Source organism: Heterodontus francisci, chromosome 13 (genome assembly GCF_036365525.1).
Source record: "Heterodontus francisci isolate sHetFra1 chromosome 13, sHetFra1.hap1, whole genome shotgun sequence".
Lineage (NCBI taxonomy): Eukaryota > Metazoa > Chordata > Chondrichthyes > Heterodontiformes > Heterodontidae > Heterodontus > Heterodontus francisci.
The window spans coordinates 57,755,493-57,775,702 of record NC_090383.1 but is presented as its reverse complement, the minus strand read 5'-3'; the positions used below and the strand labels follow the sequence as shown (position 1 = coordinate 57,775,702).

The following is a 20,210-nucleotide window of genomic DNA, read 5'->3' as shown; positions in this document are numbered from 1 at the left end:
GTGGTGTCTGGTGCACGTGGAGGGCAGGAGCACATGGCACATGTGAAGCTGCCAACGGTTGTTTGGGGTTGTGGGGGGAGGGGTTGGTGTAGAACAAAAACAGGGAAGGTAAAGGTAGTCCAGTTACCCTGGCTGGAGCAGTTGTTTCCATGAAGGATGGGCTGGCACTGATGGGAGGGATGTGATTGGCAAGAGCGGGAATGGGATGGCATGGGAGGGGTGGATGTGATGATGGAATTGATTGTGTGGCTAAATGGTAGGGACAATTATTTGCTATAGCTTATTATTTGAAAACTATTCTTTGTGCTGAAATGAACTTTCACTAGATTTGAATGAAAAGGTTTTACAAAAATTGTCAGGTGAATTAAAAGAATACATCAGCATTGATTCTGTAGACAGAAAAGATAACAGTCCGTACCCTCCTTGAATACTATTGAGCCCATCAGATTTAAACCTGCTTTTTCAACTCCAGAGGAAACAGTTCCCAATTAGTCTATGACCATAAACAAGCCACAAGGCCAGACTCTCAATAAAATTTGTATTTATATTCCAAGGCCTGTTTTTACATATGGCTTTTACCAGTTAGAAGTTTTGATTTTTTTAAAGTCTTTGGTGAAAGAATAACTAAAAATCCTGTATTTAAAGAAGTATGTTGTAATAAAGACACTAATTTGACTGCAAATGTTTTGTGGGTCTCTGCTAGTAATCCAGATTCCCATCTCCTAATTGACAACTTCCTTCCAATGATGGCTAGTTCTCATTAATTTCCCTCTTGCAGAAATAGTATTGAACTCCATTGACAGCTGTGGTTCTGTTCATAATATTTGCATTGTTCTCCACGCCCCCCCCAATTCAATTTGTATTTGGATTGCCTTTTTAAAATGACTAACCAAACCAGTTGTAAAATGATTGTTCATATTGATCATTTTTCCAGTCACCAGGTTGGAACAAGCAGTCCATGTTTCTTAAAATGTACAAAACTCTACTAGAAATTAAAATATTAATTATAGTGTTAAAACTATTAGGGATTCCACTTAGAAATAAAGTCATTGTTGCACAGCCAAAAAATGAAATAAAATATAATTTATTTTAGAAGCAGCAAATAATGTATTCTGAAGATGAAGAATATACCACAGGTTCAGAGGTAACTGAGGATGAAGTGGGAGATGAAGAAGAACTAACAAAGAAAAGAGGTAAAAATTCAGCATAAAGATTGCATTTAGCTGTGTTTTCATTGCATGTTTTGGATGTTTGTGCGCACTTAACTGCCCTAATGTATTTTGTATCATTTGTGAACTAATTAAACTGCCTTATGTATATGAGTATAAAACTTGTATATTCAGTAACATCCATGAAGAAATTCATATTTTTTAAAAAGTCACCTTATTAAGCTGAAGGATGTTGGTGTGGGGGAACAGAATTTTTCCCATTTCAGAAAAAATGATTACTGAAAAATAGATTATCTGGTCATTATCACCTTGCTGTTTGGAGGACCTTATCAGCAAATTGGCTGCCATGTTTCTTGCATTACTGCACATCAAAAGTAATTATTTGGCTGTAAAGTGCTTTAGAACATCCTGAGGCTGTGAAAAGTGCTAAACAAATGCAATGTAAAGTTCATTCTTTAGAGATGATTGGTAGGAGACTAATAACACAGCAACAGGCCAGGTTAGATTTGTCCTTTTTTTTTGTGGATAGGACATAACTGGACAATCTTCCACATTGTCGGATAGATGCTAGTGTCTTACCAGCAGTGAAACTGCTTGACTACCAGAGCAGCTAGATCGAGTGCAGAGATCTTCAGCGCTACCACCAGGATATTGTCAAGGCCTATAAACTTTACTGTATCCAGTGCATTCTGCCCAGCCTCTTCTTTAATGTTATAGAGTCATAGAGTTGTACAGCATAGAAATAGGTCCTTTGTCCCACCGCGTCCATGCCGACCATAATGCCTGTCTATACTAATCCCACCTGCCTGCATTAACTCCGTATCCCTATATGCTTTGCTCATTCAAGTACCTGTCCAGATGCCTCTTAAATGTTGCTACTGTTCCTGCCTCCACCACCACCTCAGGCAGCTCATTCCAGATACCCACTGTTCTTTGTGTGAAAAATTTACCCTTTTGATCTCCTCCCTTTCACCTTAAATCTATGCCCTCTAGTTTTAGTCACCCCTACCATGGGAAACAGACTCTGGCTATCTACCCTATCTATGCCTCTCATAATCGTATATACCTCTATCATGTCCCCTCTCAGCCTCCTTCGCTCCAGGGAAAACAGACCCAGCCTATCCAATCTCTCTTTATAACTCAAGCCCTCCAAACCTGGCAACATCCTTGTGAATCTTTTCTGCATCCTCTCTAGCTTATTCGCATCTTTCCTGTAGTGCGGCAACCAGAACTGCACACAGTACTCCAAATGCGGCCTAACCAACTTTATGTACAACTGTAACATGACGTCCCAACTCTTGTACTCAATGCCTCGGCCAATGAAGGCAAGCATGCCATACGCAGCCTTCACCACCCTGTCTACCTGAATTGCCACTTTCAGGGAACTGTGTACTTGCACCCCAAGGTGTCTCTGCTCAACAACACTCCCCAGGGCCCTGCCATTCACAGTATATGTCCTGCCCTGGTTTACCTTCCCAAAATGCATCACTTCACACTTGTCTGCGTTAAATTCCATTTGTCAATCCCTTGCCCACTTTCCCAGTTGATCTATACCCTGTTGTAACCTTAGACAACCTTCTTCACTGTCCACTATACCACCAATTTTGGTGTCATCTGCAAACTTACTAATCATGCCCCCTACATTCACATCCAAGTCATTAATATATATGCCAAACAACAGACGGCCCAGCACCGATCCCTGCGGCACACCACTGGTCACCGGCCTCCAATCGGAAAAACAACCCTCCACTACCACCCTCTACCTCCGATCACCAAGCCAATTTTGTATCCAATTTGCTAGCTCACCATGGATCCCATGTGTTCGAACCTTCCGGACCAGCCTACCATGCAGGACCTTGTCAAAGGCCTTGCTAAAGTCCATGTAGACAATGTCCATCACCCTGCCCTCGTCAATCCTCTTGGTCACCTCCTCAAAAAACTCAATCAAATTTGTGAGACATGATTTCCCACGCACAAAGCCATGCTGACTATCCCTAATCAGACCATGCCTTTCCAAATACATATAAATTCTGCCTCTCAGAGTCCCTTCCAATAACTTTCCCACCACTGATGTAAGGCTCACCGGCCTGTAGTTCCCTGGTTTATCCCTGCTGCCCTTCTTAAATAAAGGCACAACATTAGCTATCCTCCAGTCTTCTGGTACCTTGCCCGTGGCTAACGATGATACAAAAATCTCTGCCAGGACCCCAGCAATCTCCTCCCTTGCTTCCCATAGCATCCTAGGATACACCTGGTCAGGCCCTGGGGATTTATCCACCTTAATGTGCTTCAAAACCTCCAACACCTCCTCCTTTGTAATGTTGATATGCTTCAGGATATTGCTGTTCCCTCCCTTGAACTCGCTAGTTTCCATGACTTTTTCCACGGTAAATACAGATGAGAAGTATTCATTTAAGACCTCGCCCACTTCCCGTGACTCCACACATAGATTACCACACTGATCCTTAAGGGGACCTACTCTCTCCCTACCTACCCTTTTACTCTTAATATACTTACAGAATCTTTTAGAATTCACCTTTATCTTATCTGCCAGGGAAATCTCATGGCCCCTTTTTGCCCTCCTAGTTTCCTTCCTAAGTGTAGTCCTACGTCCCCTATACTCCGCGAGGGACTCGCTTGATCCCAGCTGCCTATACCTGACATATTCCTCCTTCTTTGTCCTGACCAGACCCTCAATATCCCTCGTCAACCAAGGTTGCCAGCCTTGCCCTTCCATCCAACAGGAACATGCCGGCCCTGAACTCTTCCTATCTCACTTTTAAACGTCCCCCACTTGCCAGACATCCCTTTACCTGTAAACAGCCTCTCCCATTCAACTTTTGAGAGTTCCTGTCTGATGCCATCGAAATTAGCCTTCCCCCAATTTAGGACTTCAACTTGAGGACCAGTCCTATCATTTTCCATAACTATCTTGAAGCTAATAGAGTTATGGTCACTGATCCCAAAGTGCTCCCCCACTGACACATCAACCACCTGCCCATCCTCATTTCTTAAGAGGAGGTCGAGTGTAGCCCCTTCTCTAGTAGGGCCATCCACATACTGCTTCAGAAAACTATCCTGGACACACTTAAATTCTTCCCCATCTGATCCCTTAGCACTAAGGCAGTCCCAGTCAATTGTAGGGAAGTTAAAATCACCTACTATTACAACCCTATAATTCCTGCACCTATCTGTGATTTCCCTACATATATGCTCCTCCAATTCCCTCTGACTATTGGGGGGCCTACAGTATAATCCCATCAAAGTGATCACCCCTTTCTTATTTCTAAGTTCTACCCATATGGCCTCGCTGGACATTCCCACAGGGATATCCTCTCTAAGTACTGCTGTGATGTCCTCCCTAATCAATAGTGCAACTCCCCCTCCTCACTTGCTTCCGGCGTGACAGAGGTGGAAGTATCGGTCACCCAGAACATTGAGCTGCCAGTCCTGCCCATCCCTCAACCACGTTTCCGTAATAGCTATAATATCACAATCCCATGTGCCGATCCACGCTCTGAATTCATGTGCCTTACCTTTAAGACTTCTTGCATTAAAGTAAATGCAGTTTAGCCTACCAGACCTTCCACACTCCCTGTCCTGCCCCTGCCCGGCCTGCCTACTGGACTTGCTTGCTTTAACCTCTACATTTGCCTCAACTATCTCATCGGAGAGACTACTACTTTGGGTCCCACCCCCCTGCAAGACTAGTTTAAACCCTCTCGAATAGTGCTAGCAAACCTCCCCGCAAGGATATTGGTCCCCTTCCAGTTTAGGTGCAACCCGTTGTTGACCAAGTGAGCTGGATTATCTGGAAACTGATGTGTATCATGGTGGAGATCGAGTGGTGGATGACTTGGAGGAAGGGACAGAATGTAGTGTAGCCAAATTTGTGGACAATACAAAAATAGGTGGGAAGGCATGTTGTGATGAGGACGCAAATAATCTGCAAAGGGATATACATAGGTTGAGTGAGTGGGCAAAAACTTGGCAGATGGAGTTCAATGTGGGAAAGTGTGAAGTCATCCACTTTGGTAGGAAGAATAAAAAGGCAATAAAAAGAAAGCTAAGCAAGGGCATGAAAGAATATTGGCAAGCAAAATCAAGATGAACCCAAAGATGTTGTATCAATACATTAAGAGTAAGAGGATAACTAAGAAAAGAGTAGGGCCCATAAAAGATCAAAAAGGTAACCTATGTGTAGGCTTGGAAGATGTTGGTATTGTTAATGAATACTTTGCATCTGTCTTCACAAAAGAGGGGGACGATGCAGATGTTGTAGTTAAGGAAGAGGGGTGTGAAGTATTAATTGGATTAGCATCCTTGAAAGTTGATAAATCACCAGGGCCGGATGAAATGCGTAAAAAAAAATCAGCGTGACATCACAGGAAACCAGATAAGTGAATGGCTGGTGAGTATTTCTCGTTCTCCAGGCTGTTAAAAGAAGCAAGAGAGGAAATAGCAGAAGGTCTGACCATCATTTTCCAGTCCTCACTGGATACAGGTGTGGTGCCGGAGGATCAGAGGACTGCTAACATTGTACCTTTGTTTAAAAAGGGAGCGAGAGATAGATTGAATAATTACAGGCCAGTCATTCTAACCTCAGTATTGGGCAAATTATTGGAATCAATTCTGAGAGACAGGATAAACTGTTACTTAAATAGGCACAGATTAATCAAGGATGGATTTGTTAAGGGAAGATCTTGTCTGACCAACATGATCGAATTTTTTGAAGAAGTAACAAGGAAGATAGATGAGGGTAGTGCAGTGATATGGTCTACAAGGATTTTAGCAAGGCTTTTGACAAGCTCCCACAGGGCAGACTGGTTAAAAAAAAAAAAAATTCCATGGGATCCAGGGAAATGTAGCAAGGTGGATACAAAATTGGCTCTGCCTGGCAACAAAGGGTATTGTTGACGGGTGTTTTTGCAACTGGAGAGCTGTTTCTAGTGACGTTCCACAGGGCTCAGTACTGGGTCCCCTGCTTTTTGTGGTATCTGTTAACGATTTGGACATTAACTTAGGGGGCATGATCAAGAAGTTTGCAGATGACACAAAGATTGGCCGTATGTTAGTTAGCGAGGAGGATAGCTCTAGGCTGCAGGAGGATATTGATGGTCTGGTCAGATGGGCAGAAAAGTGGCAAATGGAATTCAACCCAAGAGGTGATGCATTTGGGGAGATCAAACAAGGCAAAGGAATACACGATTAATGGGAAAGTACTGAGAACAAAGAACAAAGAAAATTACAGCACAGGAACAGGCCCTTCGGCCCTCCAAGCCTGCGCCGATCCAGATCCTCTATCTAAACATTTCGCCTATTTTCTAAGGGTCTGTATCTCTTTTCTTCCTGCCCATTCATGTATCTGTCTAGATACATCTTAAAAGGCGCCATCGTGCCCGCATCTACCACCTCCGCTGGCAACGCGTTCCAGGCACCCACCACCCTCTGCGTAAAGAACTTTCCACGCATATCCCCCCTAAACTTTTCCCCTTTCACTTTGAACTCGTGTCCTCTAGAAATTGAATCCCCCACTCTGGGGAAAAAGTGTAGAAGAAGTGAGGGACCTTGGACTGGATGTCCACAGATCCCTGAAGGTAGCAGGACAGGTCGATAAGGTGGTTAAGAAGGCATATGGAATGCTTTCCTTTATTAGCCAAGGTATAGAATGTAAGAGCAGGGAGGTTATGCTCGAACTGTATAAATCATTAGTTGGACCACAACTTGAGTACTGTGTGGGGTCTGGTCACCTCATTACAGAGGGGATGTAATTGCACTAGCGAGAGGGTACAGAGGAGATTTACGAGATGTTACTGGGACTGGAAAAATGCAGCTATGAGGAAAGATTGGATAGGCTGGGGTTGTTCTCCTTGGAACAGAGAAGGCTGAGGGGAGATCTAATTGAAATGTACAAACTTGTGAGGGGCCTGGATAGAGTGGTGGCGAAGGGCCTATTTAACTTATCAGAGAGGTCAGTGACGAGGGGACATAGAATTAAAGTGATTGGTAGAAAGATTAGAGGGGAGATGAGGAAAAAAATTTTCATCCAGAGGGTGGTGGGGGTCTGGAACTCGCTGACTGAAAGGGTAATAGAGGCAGAAACCCTCAACTCATTTAAAAGGAGTCTGGATATGCACCTCAAGTGCCGTAATCTGCAGGGCTATGGACCAAATGCTGGAAGGTGGGATTAGAATGAGTGGATCGATTTTTGGCCGGCACAGACACGTTGGGCCATGGCCTCTTTCTGTGCAGTAAACCACACATAGTGACATGTTTTCCCTTATTGAAGCCTCCCTGCCTGGCTATACTTTCAATCATCTGCCTCATCCACAGTGATAGTGGCCCATATCATCAAATATCATTTTGGGCTCTTCCACCTACTCATCAGGCACCATTTTCTCCTTTGAACAACTCTTGTTCCACCCTTCTCACCTATCCTTTAAAATCCTTGTTCTTTGCTGCCTCCCTAAGCCCCAACCAGAGTTCAAAATCAAGATCTCCTTGACTCCCATCAACCTCTGCATTAAGCACTTGCTCATTCTTGACAACTTCAACCCTTATCTCAATTCGCTTGGCCACTCTCCTCTGCATGCCTTTCGATCCCTCCTCCATGTAAGCTCTCCTACCCATATTCATGGCCACCCCCTCAATCTTGCTATCTCAAATGGCCTCTTTTCCTGTCCGCTTGATCACAGACAAGGCCATCTGTGATCTCTTCTTTGTATCCCTCAGCATACTCATCCCTTCCCCACTTCCTTCTGCAGAGAACAAAGCTGTGAGCAGAGTGGTCAGGAAGCAGGCATGTCTGTTTTGAATCAAGAGTTGGGCATTGGGTTAAGAGCCAGGAAATTAAAAATGTCAATCGGGGTACGTGAATTAATAATAGACGTATTAGCACAGACCGCATTTGGTGAGTGTGGGAGTTAACGGTGCTGCGTGTGTGCGTGCGCATGTGTGTGTGCGCGTGTGTAAAAAAAAAAATCTAAAACATAGATTTAATATATTTAAAATAGTTAAATTAGGACTGTGGGCGAAGTTACAGTGAAGACCTTAAGCAAATAACTACATTTCTTAAGCAAGGTTATTACCTAGATTAAAAACTATAAATAGACAATTGAGTGATATTTCAAAACCTGAAAACCTAATTAGTTTTTTAAAAAAACAACAGAGATGGCAGAGCAGGTGATGTGTTGCAGCTGTAGCTTGTGGGAGCTGTTGGACACCAGTGTGATTCACACCAACCACATCAGCAGTAAGTGGCTGCAGCTTGAGAAACTTCGGCTCAGAGTTGATGAGCTGAAGTCTGAGCTACGGATACTGCAATTCATCAGGGAGGGAGAAAGTTACCTGGACACTTTGTTCCAGGAGGCAGTCACACCCATTAGGTTAAGCACTTCAGATTTGGTCCATGGTCAGGGACAGGAGGATATGATTGAGTGTGGCAGGTATGGGGATCCAGAAGGTAGCATTGGAGGAGCCTCAACTCTTGCACTTGCTCAACAGGTACAAGGATTTTGCGGCCTGTGTGGGTGAGAGCAGAGACTTCAGGATGGATGAGCAAAATGACTACAGCACTGTTGTTCAGGGGCCATTCAAGTTAATGTATAGAGGACTGGCTAACTAACAGAAAACAGAGCTGGGATAAATGGATCATTTTCAGGTTGGCAAACCGTATCTTAGTGGGGTGCTACAGGGATCCGTGCTCGGGCCTCAACTGTTTACAATCTGTATTAATGACTTGGATGAAGCAACCGAGTGTATTGTTGCCAAATTTGCTGATGGTACAAAGTTCGGTAGGAAAACAAGTTGTGAGGAGGACACAAAATCTGCAAAGGGACATAGGTTAAGTGAGTGGGCAAAAATTTGACAGATGGAGTTTAATGTGATAAAATGTGAGGTTATCCACTTTGGTTCGAAGAATAGAAAAGCAAAATATTTAAACAGAGGGAGACTATAGAATGCTACAGTATAGAAGTATATGGGTGTCATCTTACATGAATCACAAAAACTTAGCATGCAGATATAGCAAGTAATTAGGAAAGCAAATGGAATGTTAGCCTTTACTGCAAGGGAGATGGACTAAAAAAAAAAGGGACATTTTGGTACAACTGTTAAGGCAATGGTGAGACCACACCTAGAATACTGCATACAGTTTGGTCTCCTTATTTAAGGAGGGATATAATTGCAATGGAGGCAGTTCAGGGAAGGTTTACTAGGTTGATTCCTGGGATGAGGTTGTCTTATTAGGAAAGGTTGAGCAGTTTGGGCCTATACTCATTGAAATTTAGAAGAACGAGAGGTGATCTTATTGAAACATATAAGATTCTGAGGGTGCTGGGAAGGGTAAACACTGAGAGGATGTTTCCCTCGTGAGGGGATCTAAAACTTGGGGCACAGTTTCCGAATAAGGTGGTCACTTATTTAAGACCGATGAGGAGGAATTTCTTCTCTAAGGGTTGTGACTCTTTGGAATTCGCTATCCCTGAGAACTGTGGAGCCTGAGTCATTGAATACATTCAAGGCTGAGATAGACAGATTTTGAATTGAAGGGTTATGGGGAACAGGCGAGAAAATGGAGTTGAGGCCAACATCAGATCAGCCATGATCTTATTGAATGGCACAGCAGATTCTGGGAGTGGAAGGTGTATGGCTTACTCTTGCTCCTAGCTAGTTCTTTTGCATCTGCCCGAGAGAGAATTCATCCCAGTTCACGTAAAGCTGCACTTTAAAGTTCACAACTGTCTAACTTTTGGTACTATGTCCACCACAATAATTTTGCAGCTTTGCTGCTCTTGTCCCCTGTCAAACTGTTGATTGCTCCCATCCTAGTTGTTCCCTCGGAACGACCCCCATCTTCACTGAAACCATGCTGTCAAACAGTCATCGACCTGAAACGTTAAATTTTTTCTCTTCACAGTTGCTCCCTGACATGGTAAGTTTTTCCAGCATTTTCTGTTTTTATCCCATCTTCAATCCCTTTTCAAGGAGCACAGATTTGAATGTATCAGACACGCAACTCTTTTGTCGTCTTCTGCCTTGAAATGCAAAGACTACCCCAGTTTACTTTCCCTACTCCCAACCATCTCCTTAAAATCCTCTCCCCTGTCCTCTTCACCTTCACCTCCAGCAAGTGTGAGGAGCTCCCATGAACTTCTTTATCACTAAGATTGAAACCATCTGTGCAGTTGTCTCTATCTCATCGCTCTCTCTCCTTGCCCACCAAGCTGAATTTTCCCAACTTTCCTCCCTGCCCAAGCCTTGAGCCTGTGTCTTTCTCTAATTTCTTATCTCCCCTTGCTGAACTCATTTTGTCCATAAGACGCACCTCCTGCTTTATCATCACATTCCCACTAAGTTGCTGACCATCTACCTTCTCTTTGTGGCCCCCATGCTAGTTAACATTGTAAATGGTTCGCGGTCCAAGTATTATCACCTTCCTTTCAAAAATACTGTCGTCCGCCACCCTTGGCCCTCTGTTGTTGCAAACTATTGCCCCAACTCCAACCTTTTCCTTCATCTCCAAAGTATTGGAATATTTTGTCACCTCCCAGATCTTTGCCTGCCTTTCCTGCAACTTCAATCAGTGCCAAAGCACTGGAACAGTGGGGATTGAAACTAATTGAATAACTCTTTCAAAGAGCAGGCAAAATGGCCTCCTCTGTGCTGTAAGGTTCTGTGGTTCTGCAATCCCAGATTTGTCACAAATTCTATTCACTGTGGAGGACAGTGACCATGGTGTACTATCCCTTCTTGCCATTCTCGACCTCTCTGATATGGCTGACCACACCATTTCCTCCACCTCCTCTCCTCTGTTTTCCAGCTGAGCAGGACTGCCATCACTTGATTCCAATTTTACCTAGCCAGTCGCAACCAGAGCATCACCAGCAGTGGCTTCTCTTCCTATCCCTGCACCTTTACCTCAAGTCCTCCAATGATCTTTCCTTGGTTTCTTCATTTTCCTTGTCTGCATACTATCTCTTGACATCATTATCCAAAGACATTGCCTCAGGTTCCATGTGTATGTTGATGACCCCTAACTCTACCACTCCACCACTGCCTCTGTCTTATTCGGCTACTTGTCCAACATCCATCTCTGAATGAACCACAATTTCATCCTGTTAAACAATGGGAAAACTGAAGCCACAAACTCTGTACCCTTGCCTCTGATTTCAACCTGCAACCTGGCAATTTTCTCAAATTAAGAAGAGCTTTTTGCAATCTTGGTCCACTGTTTGTCCCCAAGCTGAGCTTCTGACCCCATGGGCTGACAATTCAATTAAATCTGTTAATGGGTGGGGCGGGTGGGATGGAAATCGATATCTCCAATGTTAAAGGGGAGGTGCATTCAGGCTACGCAGCTAGTGAAACTGTGAAAGGCTTTAAGGAAAGGAAGAGGACTAGTAATGGACCAACAGGCCTGAGAGAGGGCTCCAAGGTTTTTTGATGAAACGCTGGCCACCTTAGTCCAGGCGGTCAAAAGGAAGAAAGTGGTCATGTTTTCGCAGGTGGCCAGGGAGTGAATTCCAGGAGTCTAGTCCTGAGGATTTGGCTGCAGTGCCACAAAAGGTTCAGGAATCTCATGAGTGGTGAAGGTCAGTGAAAGCAGCATCTAATGACTTCTCTTACCCACTGCACCAGAAACCTCTTGCGCTGCTCAATGCGCCATAGCCCATTGCTCAGCAATCTGGACTCCTGCCTAACATTCAGAAGCTCCACCTCATCCTCACACACTTACCAAGTCTCACACCCACATCATGCAGCTTCCAGCTATTCAGCTATGACAGGCACATCACCCAAACCAATTGCAACAGACTCACTGACACCCGTCCCTCTCTCTTGCAGGACGAGGTCGCACGTAACAGGAGGAAGCAGCAGACAACCACAGCGGGACAAGGACACCTCCATTCTTCTGAACCCTTTGGCTCTTCACTGTCGCTGGGTCAAAATCCTGGAACTCCCTTCCTAACAGCACTGTGGGTGTACCTACCTAACATAGACTGCAGCAGTTCAAGAAGGCAGCTCACCACCACCTTCTCGAGGACAATTAGGGATGGGCAATAAATGCTGGCCTAACCAACAATGCCCACATCGCACGGATGAATTTTAAAAAATGATGGCACTTGGCATTGTAAGGCCAGCAGTAACTGAGGCTGTTGTATCCAGTTTTGCTGAGAACCTTCAGGATGGTGGTATGTTGCTGCATTATGCACCCTCTCAAATCGCACTTCACTCCCTTCCTGTTATCTGGTCTGAAGTGCAAGCTGCAAATGGTGTGACCATGGACCTCTTGCTTTCCATCTCACCTCCCTTCTGTTTTGGACAGGTGGGAAATTGTGTGGCTGTTTTCCACTGGTCACCTGCCAGCTAACCACTGTTAGTATTTTTGTTTAAATTAGCGTTTCAGCCCCTGTGTTTTGTTGTCCAAATAACAGACAGTTGACAGGTTTTCTCATGAGTTTAAAACGGAAGTTTAAATGTTTATTAAACAGTAATCATCCAAAATGTTCACAATAACACCCACACACGCATTCACTCTCTCTCATGCACACTCAAGAAAAGATAGAAGGTAAAGGGTAAGCGGCGTTAAGAGTTCAAGGTGTAAAAGTTCATTGTTTTCAGGAAAAACCTGTGGGATCCTCTTAGAAGATAAGTTTTGAAGTTGCTGGCCTGTTTGCTGGTCATCTTGTCCTTGCTGCATTGCTGAAGTTTGAAGACGGTGCTGGTATCTCAGTTCAATTTTCAGAAGTGGAGGAGTTGTTCAAAAGGCATGTCTTCCTTCTCTGTTGCAGTTGGTTTCCAACTTGTCTCAGCATGGTTCAAATGTCTTAACTGGAATTGATCTCTCAGCCTTGTGCTGGAATTAAAGATGGCTTTTGATCTCTCTATGGCTGGAGATTCCAGTTTGATGATCTTGACCTGTCACTGTCTGTCCTTTGGACAACAAAACACAAGGGCTGAAACACTGATGATCTGAACTTGAGTGACTAATCACTTCCTTTGTTTTCCAAAAAGGTTACCTTTAAAGGTAAGTTCATGAAGTGTTTGTTTCACTCGTGTGACTTAAGGCTTTTTCGTTCCTGAGGGGCTATACAATAGCTTCTGATCTCAGCTCATTTTGATGAGGAATATTCTCACCTTTATTGTAAGTGTTGCTAGAGACGTAGAGTCTGTGTGTACCTTTGTTTCAACTCATTTTGTGGATAGCTCACATCCATGTGTGATGAGCTGTTTCATTTCGATGCAGATGGGGGGTTAATGAGTTTTAGTTCTTAGCATACATGGATGTGTATTTTAGTGCAGGAGATGGTATTTGTCATGGGACTGTCCTCCATCTTGTTGAAGGCAAAAAGGTACCAGTATTCCAGTATCTTAGTTTGTTCAGTTTGCTTACCCACTGTTTTTTTTTCAGGTTTGCACTTGCTGTTCAATATTCAGTGTATTAACACCTAATCTGTACTAATGCTTTGTCTTTCAACACGCCATTAACATATTGTTTGCCTTTGCTCCGTGACCTTTTGGTCAGCTATGTGGCCTTGTCCAATCTGGACCTCCTTTGTTATCTCTTGCCCCACCCCCACCTCACTTGCTTATAACCTGTGACTTTTCTAATATTTGTCAGTTCCGAAGAAGGGTCACTGACCCGAAATGTTAACTCTGCTTCTCTTTTCACAGATGCTGCCAGACCTGCTGAGTGGTTCCAGCATTTCTTGTTTTTATACCAGTATTCTTTAGATTGTTCTAATTTTTTTTTTATAACACTTCTGTTTATTTTTGTATTTTCTTCACTGCACTTCTCATAAGCATGACACTTCCCTCACCTCAACCCTCTCCTGCATTTTTGCTTCATATGCCCAAGACCTACTGCCTGTCCAGACAGTGCAACTTCACCATGAAAGACACGAGAAAGAACAGATGTCTGATGAAGAAGCACCATCACTTGATCTGACACTTAGAAACACCAGCTCGGATACTGGCACTGCGCGTACTTTAGAGGGTAGTATAGCACAGGATCAACACATAGTGAGTCACCAGGCACAAGTGGGCTGAAGCCAGGGTTGTAGGAAGGGATAGCATGTGTGCCAGCTCCCCGGAGAGAGAGGCCGCAGACAGGTTCTGCTACAGGGGATTCAGATGAGGACCTCAGTGGGGCGGTATACAGGAGAACACTGATGGGTATGCACACAGAGATGTTGGCTTTATTAGTTGGGTGCCACAGAGCCTGCCATCTCTGTTGAGGAGCATGGAGGAGTCTGGTTCCAATTTGGCACAGGGCTTTGTGCAGAGTTTGGAGCCAGTCCTTTCCAGTGTGTAAGTGGTGGTCAACTCCATAACAGCACTTGTCGACCCAGCTGTGGTGCAGTGTCTGGTGGCCAATATCACAGAAGCCACCTAGTGTCTAAACACTGCTGTGGAAGCGTAGATTGAGATCCAAGCTTGTTGCCATGCAAGTCCAGCTTGGTGCCACAGAGGCTCAGATTGCTGCTATTGTGTCTGTGGATACCAATGCTCAAAGGGGCAAGTTATCACAGCAGTCTGTGCTCCAGATTATTAGGATTGCTGAGGCTCGGCCCTGGGGGAGTGGCAGTGGCCACACTGTATACAAACCTGCCGTCCCCTCTCAAGATGACAGCATTCACACTCCCATCACTGCCACTTCAGTGCCCCTGCTGATGCCTGTCTTATAGACAACACTGATTGCGGCCGCCCATGCTAAGGTGGTGTAGTCCAAAGCCAGATCCCCACGTCCAAGAGCTGCTGGAGGTTATCCTCCAAGGCATCTGCAGTCTCTCGCACTGAAAGTCAGTGGCCTTCCGCCAGCCATGCGCTACCACTGGGGGAGCGCTGTGTGGGAGCACAAGGCCAGGCAAAGGCACCCACAAGACCGGCACTAAGTGAATGCACAAGGGTGACCAAATGAATTTTAGTATGTATTAGTGGAAGTGTTTGTGGATAAAGTTGTTATGGAAAGGATTTTTTGTGCTGCCTTGATTCAGGATTTTGCCCAGAGAACACTGATGGTGCGTAGCAAAGGGACGGAAAGGTGGGGAGTTCTGGAGCAGTGGCGATGTGACCATAAGGTTTTAGGGGAACTGGAGTCTGATTACCCTCTCACAGTTAGCCCTGCCCCTCCCCTCCCTGCTTCCTCCTCCTCCAAATTATCTCCAAAAGTGTGGTCGTCTGCTGTTTTCCAAAACCTTGTTGTCATGAGGGCCCTTGCTCCAACAAATATTGGAGGGCTCTCCCTTGGTCCAGGCAGTGGAACCATTGTTTTAGAACGCTGATGTTTTGCTCCATGACGTTCTTGGTGGCAGCATGGCTCTCGTGCATGTATTGTCCACTGTCCATGCATGGTGGCAGAGGGGAGTCCTGAGCCACGTGTAGAGTTGGTAGCCGTTGTCACCAAGCAGCCAGCCTCTGGTTCGTCATGGTGGCTGAACTATTGCAGGAACAGCTTGACTGGCACAGGATGAAAGCTTTGTGGCTGCTTCCAGGATAGCGGGCATTCACTGACATGATAGTATTTACACAGTTGCACACCAACTGCAGTTGAAGGGAGTGATAGCTCTTGCAGTATATCTCCCTGTTGAGATGTGGCACCCGCAGAGCCAAGTGCATGCAGTTGATGGCTCTCTGCACCATTGGGAATCCTGCTACCCTGGAAAAGCCACATGCCCACTCCTCCTGCTTCTCTGGTTAGAGAGATGATTATGAAGTCTCCTCTCCTGATGTACAGGGCCTCTGTTTGCTACCTGATGCAGCAATATGTGTCGAACTATGCTACATTGGCAATGTCACCGATTCCCTCCTGGAAGGATCTGCTTGCATAGAAATTGAAGGCCATAGTATTCTTCACAGCCACTGGTAGTGCCATCCTTATCCTACTCTGTGACTGCAGGTCCAGCTGGAGGAGGTGGCACAGTTCAGTGATCACCAGGTTGATGAATCACAGCTGCCATAGACGCTGCTCCTGGCTGAGATGGGGATAAGAGAAGTGCTACCTGAATATCCTAGGTGGGCATGGCTGCCACCTCATTCTGCATGTAGTTTCCCCTCTGCTGTCAGTGCTCCATCTCCCTGTCATGTTGCAGTCCAAAAGGGGTTGCAACTATAGACCTCATTCATGGATGGGCTTTCTGCTTATAGCCCTTCAAAGCTCTCTGAACTCCTTGGAAAAGTCCAGTACCACTCCCTTCCACTTACTCTGCAGCAAAAACAATCAAAGCACCTCACCTGAAAGTCCCATGCTAGTGGGCTTTCTCTTATGCACTTGAACACAGGTTCAGCTGGGATTGTTTTTTTTTAAAAAAGCGTTAACAGGACCTGCAAGGTCCAAAATGGCATGTTGGGTGCCATATCAGCATTTGACACTGTGTGATGTCACAATTTTCCCACTGCATGCTTCTGGCACACATGTTCGTGCCCTGATTTAAAAAAAATGACATGTCCTATGGGCTACACTGGAAGTGGTTTGGCCACCACTTTTGCTTCTGCAGGCTTCCGTAGCGCTGACATCAGTAGCTCAAAGGAGCTGAATTTTGCAGCCCATATGCTATCCATCACAATGATTGCCTACTTCCATTACATCATCCATCTCCTCCTCAACTTCATCCCATCTGCTGTTGAAGCCCTCATGCATGCTTTTGTTACCTCCAAGTGACTGCTCCAGTGTTCTCCTGACTGGCCTCCCATCTTCCTACAACCGACCCAGAAAGGCCAAGAGAAAAAACCCCACTGGTAGAGAGTTTTGGGAACCATTGGTCCAAAGTCACCTTTTTGCTCTCAAGCATTCTACATGTACCACTGGCCACGTCTCAAATGTATCCCAAAATGTTATTTTCCAAAAGAAATCCATCTACTTTGCACTTGAATGAATCAATACTATCTGCCACTATCTCTATAAAGTTAACCTCACCCAAAATTCTGCTTTAATCCTAACCTGCGCCCAGCATCCCTGTCTTTGCTGACCTACATTGACACCCGGTCCTTCAAAATCTTGAATTTAAAATTTTATCCGATGGAAACAAATAGTATTGATTCATTCAAGTGCAAAGTAGATGGATTTCTTTTGGAAAATAACATTTTGGGATACATTTGAGACGTGACCAATGGTATATGTAGAATGCTTGAGAGCAAAAAGGTGACTTTGGACCAATTGTTCCCAAAACTGTCCACCAATGGGTTTTTTTCTCTTGTCCTTTCTGGGTCTGTTGTAGACTAATTTTTTATAGATTGAGTGAAATGATAAGTTAACAACTCCATTATCATTGTATCATGCGACTGTCAGGATGGTAGAAGGCAAACTAGATAGACCTTTGTGTTGTGTTCATCTATCAGTTCTGATCTTGAGTTTGAGAAGCTTATAAGGCACGTTGTGCAAGTGAAAGACAGAGCGCAGTGTCCTCTTGTACTTGGTTGAAGACACCATTTCAGCCAGTACTCTGCCATAAGTTTCATATTCTTTGAAAGTGTGGTTTCTGGGGTGCAAAAGTCAGCTGTTTGAGTAGCAAAGGCATTGGTATCGGCATAGATGCATTTTTGTAACCTGTTTTTTTAAAATTAATTCCTTTGTGGGATGTGGTATCACTGGCAAGGCCAGCATTTATTGCCCATCCCTAATTGTTCTTGCAAAAGCAGTGGTGAGCTGCCTCCGTAAACCACTCCATCGGCTGTTGGTACATCCACAGTGTTGCTAGGGAGGGAGTTCCAGGATTTTGACTCAGTGGCAGTAAAGGAAGGGCAATATAGTTCCAAATCAAGATGGTGTGTAACTTGAAGAGGGACTTTTAGGTGGTGTTTCCATGCGCTTGCTGCCCTTGTCCTTCTAGGTGGTAGGGGTCGCAGGTTTGGAAGGTGCTGTTGAAGGAGCCTTGGTAAAGTGCAGTAGTGACCTTTTTAGGTGGTACTCACTGCAGCCACGGTACACCTGTGATGGAGGGACAGAATGTTTAAGGTGGTGGATGGGGTGCCAGTCAAGCGGGCTGCTTTGTATTGGATGGTGTCAAACTTCTTGAGCATTGTTGGAGATGGCAAGTGGAGAGTATTCCATCACACTTCTGACTTGTGCCTTGTTGCTGGTGGCAGGCACTTGCGTGATATAGATGTTACATGCCACTTATCAGCCTATGCCTGAATGTTGTCCGGGTCTGGATGCCTACGGGCATGGACTGCTTCATTATCTGAAGTTGTAAGTGGAACTCAACATCTGTGAACATCCCCACTTCTGACCTTACGAAGGAGGGATGATGATGAAGCAGCTTGAGTATGGCTGGGCCGAGGGCACTTCCCTGAGGAACTCTTGTAGCAATGTCCTGGGGCTGAGACGATTGGCCTGCAACAACCACGCCATTTTCTTTTGTACTATGTATGACGCCCGCCAGTGGAGAGTTCTCCCCCGATTTCCATTGACTTCAATTTTACTAAGGCACTTTAATGCTATACTTAGACAAATGCTCCCTTGATTTCGCTCTCATCTTACCTCTGGAATTCAGCTCTTTTGTCCATGTTTGGACCATGGCTGTAATGAGGTCTGAAGCCAAGTGGTCCTGGCAGAACTCAAACTGAGCATTGGTGAGTAGGTTGTTTTCTAAGAACTAGCAACTTCCATCACTTTGGTGATGATTGAGAGTAGACTGATTAGAGTGATAATTGGCTGGATCAGATTTGTCCCCCTTTTTGTGGACAGGACATACCTGGGCAATTTTTCCACATTGTCACGTGGATGCCAGTGTTGTAGCTGTACTGGAAATCTTAGCTAGGGGCACGGCTAGTTCTGGAGTACAAATGTTCCCCGCTACAGTTGGGTGTTATTGGGACCCATAGCCTTTGCTGTATTCAGTGCAGTCAGTTGTTACTTGCTGTCATGTTGTGTGGCACAAATTGGCTGAAGATTGGCATCTGTGATAGTGGGGACCTCAGGAGGAGGACAAGATGGATCATCCACTCAGCACTTCTGAATGAAGATGGTTGCATATGCTTCAGCCTTGTCTGTTGCATTGATGTGCTGGCTTCTGCCATCATTGATGTTGGGGATGTTCGTTGAGCTTCTTCCTCCAGTTAGTTGTTTAATTGTTCATCCATTCACTACTGGATGTGGCAGGACTGCAGAGCTTTGATCTAATCCATTGGTTGTTGGATTGCTTAACTCTGTTTATAGCATGCTGCTTCTGCTATTTAGCATGCATATAGCTGTGTTGTAGCTTGACCAGATTGGCACCTCATTTTTAGACATGCCTGGTGCACTGCTCCTGGAATGCTCTGCTGCACTCTTTGTTGAACCAGAGTTGGTCCCCTGGCTTGATGGTAATGGTAGAGTGAGGGATATGCTGAGCCATGAGCTTGCAGATTATGGTGGAATAAAATTTGGCTGTTGCTGATGGCCCACAGTTTTGAAGCTGCTAGATCTGTTCTGAAGCTATCCTATTTAGCACGGTGGTAGTGTCACACGACATGATGCAATGTGTCCTTGGTATGAAAAGAAAGAAAGACTTGCATTTATATAGCGCCTTTCACAGCCTCCAGTCATCTCAAAGCGCTTTACAACAAATGAAGTACTTTTTGAAATGTGAGTACTGTTGTAATGCAGGAAGGCGAGACTTTGTCTCGACAAGGACTGTGCGGTGGTCACACCTACCAATGCCGCCACGGATAGATGCATCTGCGACAGTTAGATTGGCGAGGACGAGGTCAAGTAGGTTTTTCCCTTTTGTTTGTTCCCTCACCCCCTGCTGCAGGCCTAGTAGGGAAGATTTGTCCTTAAACACTCAGACAATTTGGTCGGTAGTGGTGCTACCAAGCCACTCTTGGTGATGGACATTGAAGAATCTCAACCAAAGTACATTCTGAACCCTTGTTACCCTCATTACTTCTTCCAAGTGGTGTTTAACATGGAGGAGGCACTGATTCACCAGTTGAGGGAGGGCAGTAGGTGGTAATCAGCAGGATGTTTCCTTGCCCATGTATGACCTGATGCCATGAGACTTCATGGGTTACGGAGTCAATGTTGAGGACTCCCAGGGACACGTCATCTTGATTGTGTACCAA

General features: G+C 44.9%; 1 protein-coding gene across 5 annotated transcripts in view; it reads left to right on the top strand.

Moving 5' to 3' along the window:
* sanbr (SANT and BTB domain regulator of CSR) overlaps positions 1–20,210 on the top strand; it is a 168,989-nt gene that overhangs the window by 101,704 nt on the left and 47,075 nt on the right. For all 5 annotated transcript variants that reach the window (XM_068045808.1, XM_068045805.1, XM_068045807.1 and 2 more), the window contains one exon: positions 1,094–1,193. In XM_068045808.1, the coding sequence (XP_067901909.1) occupies positions 1,094–1,193 (100 nt within the window). The remainder of the gene's footprint in view (positions 1–1,093; positions 1,194–20,210) is intronic.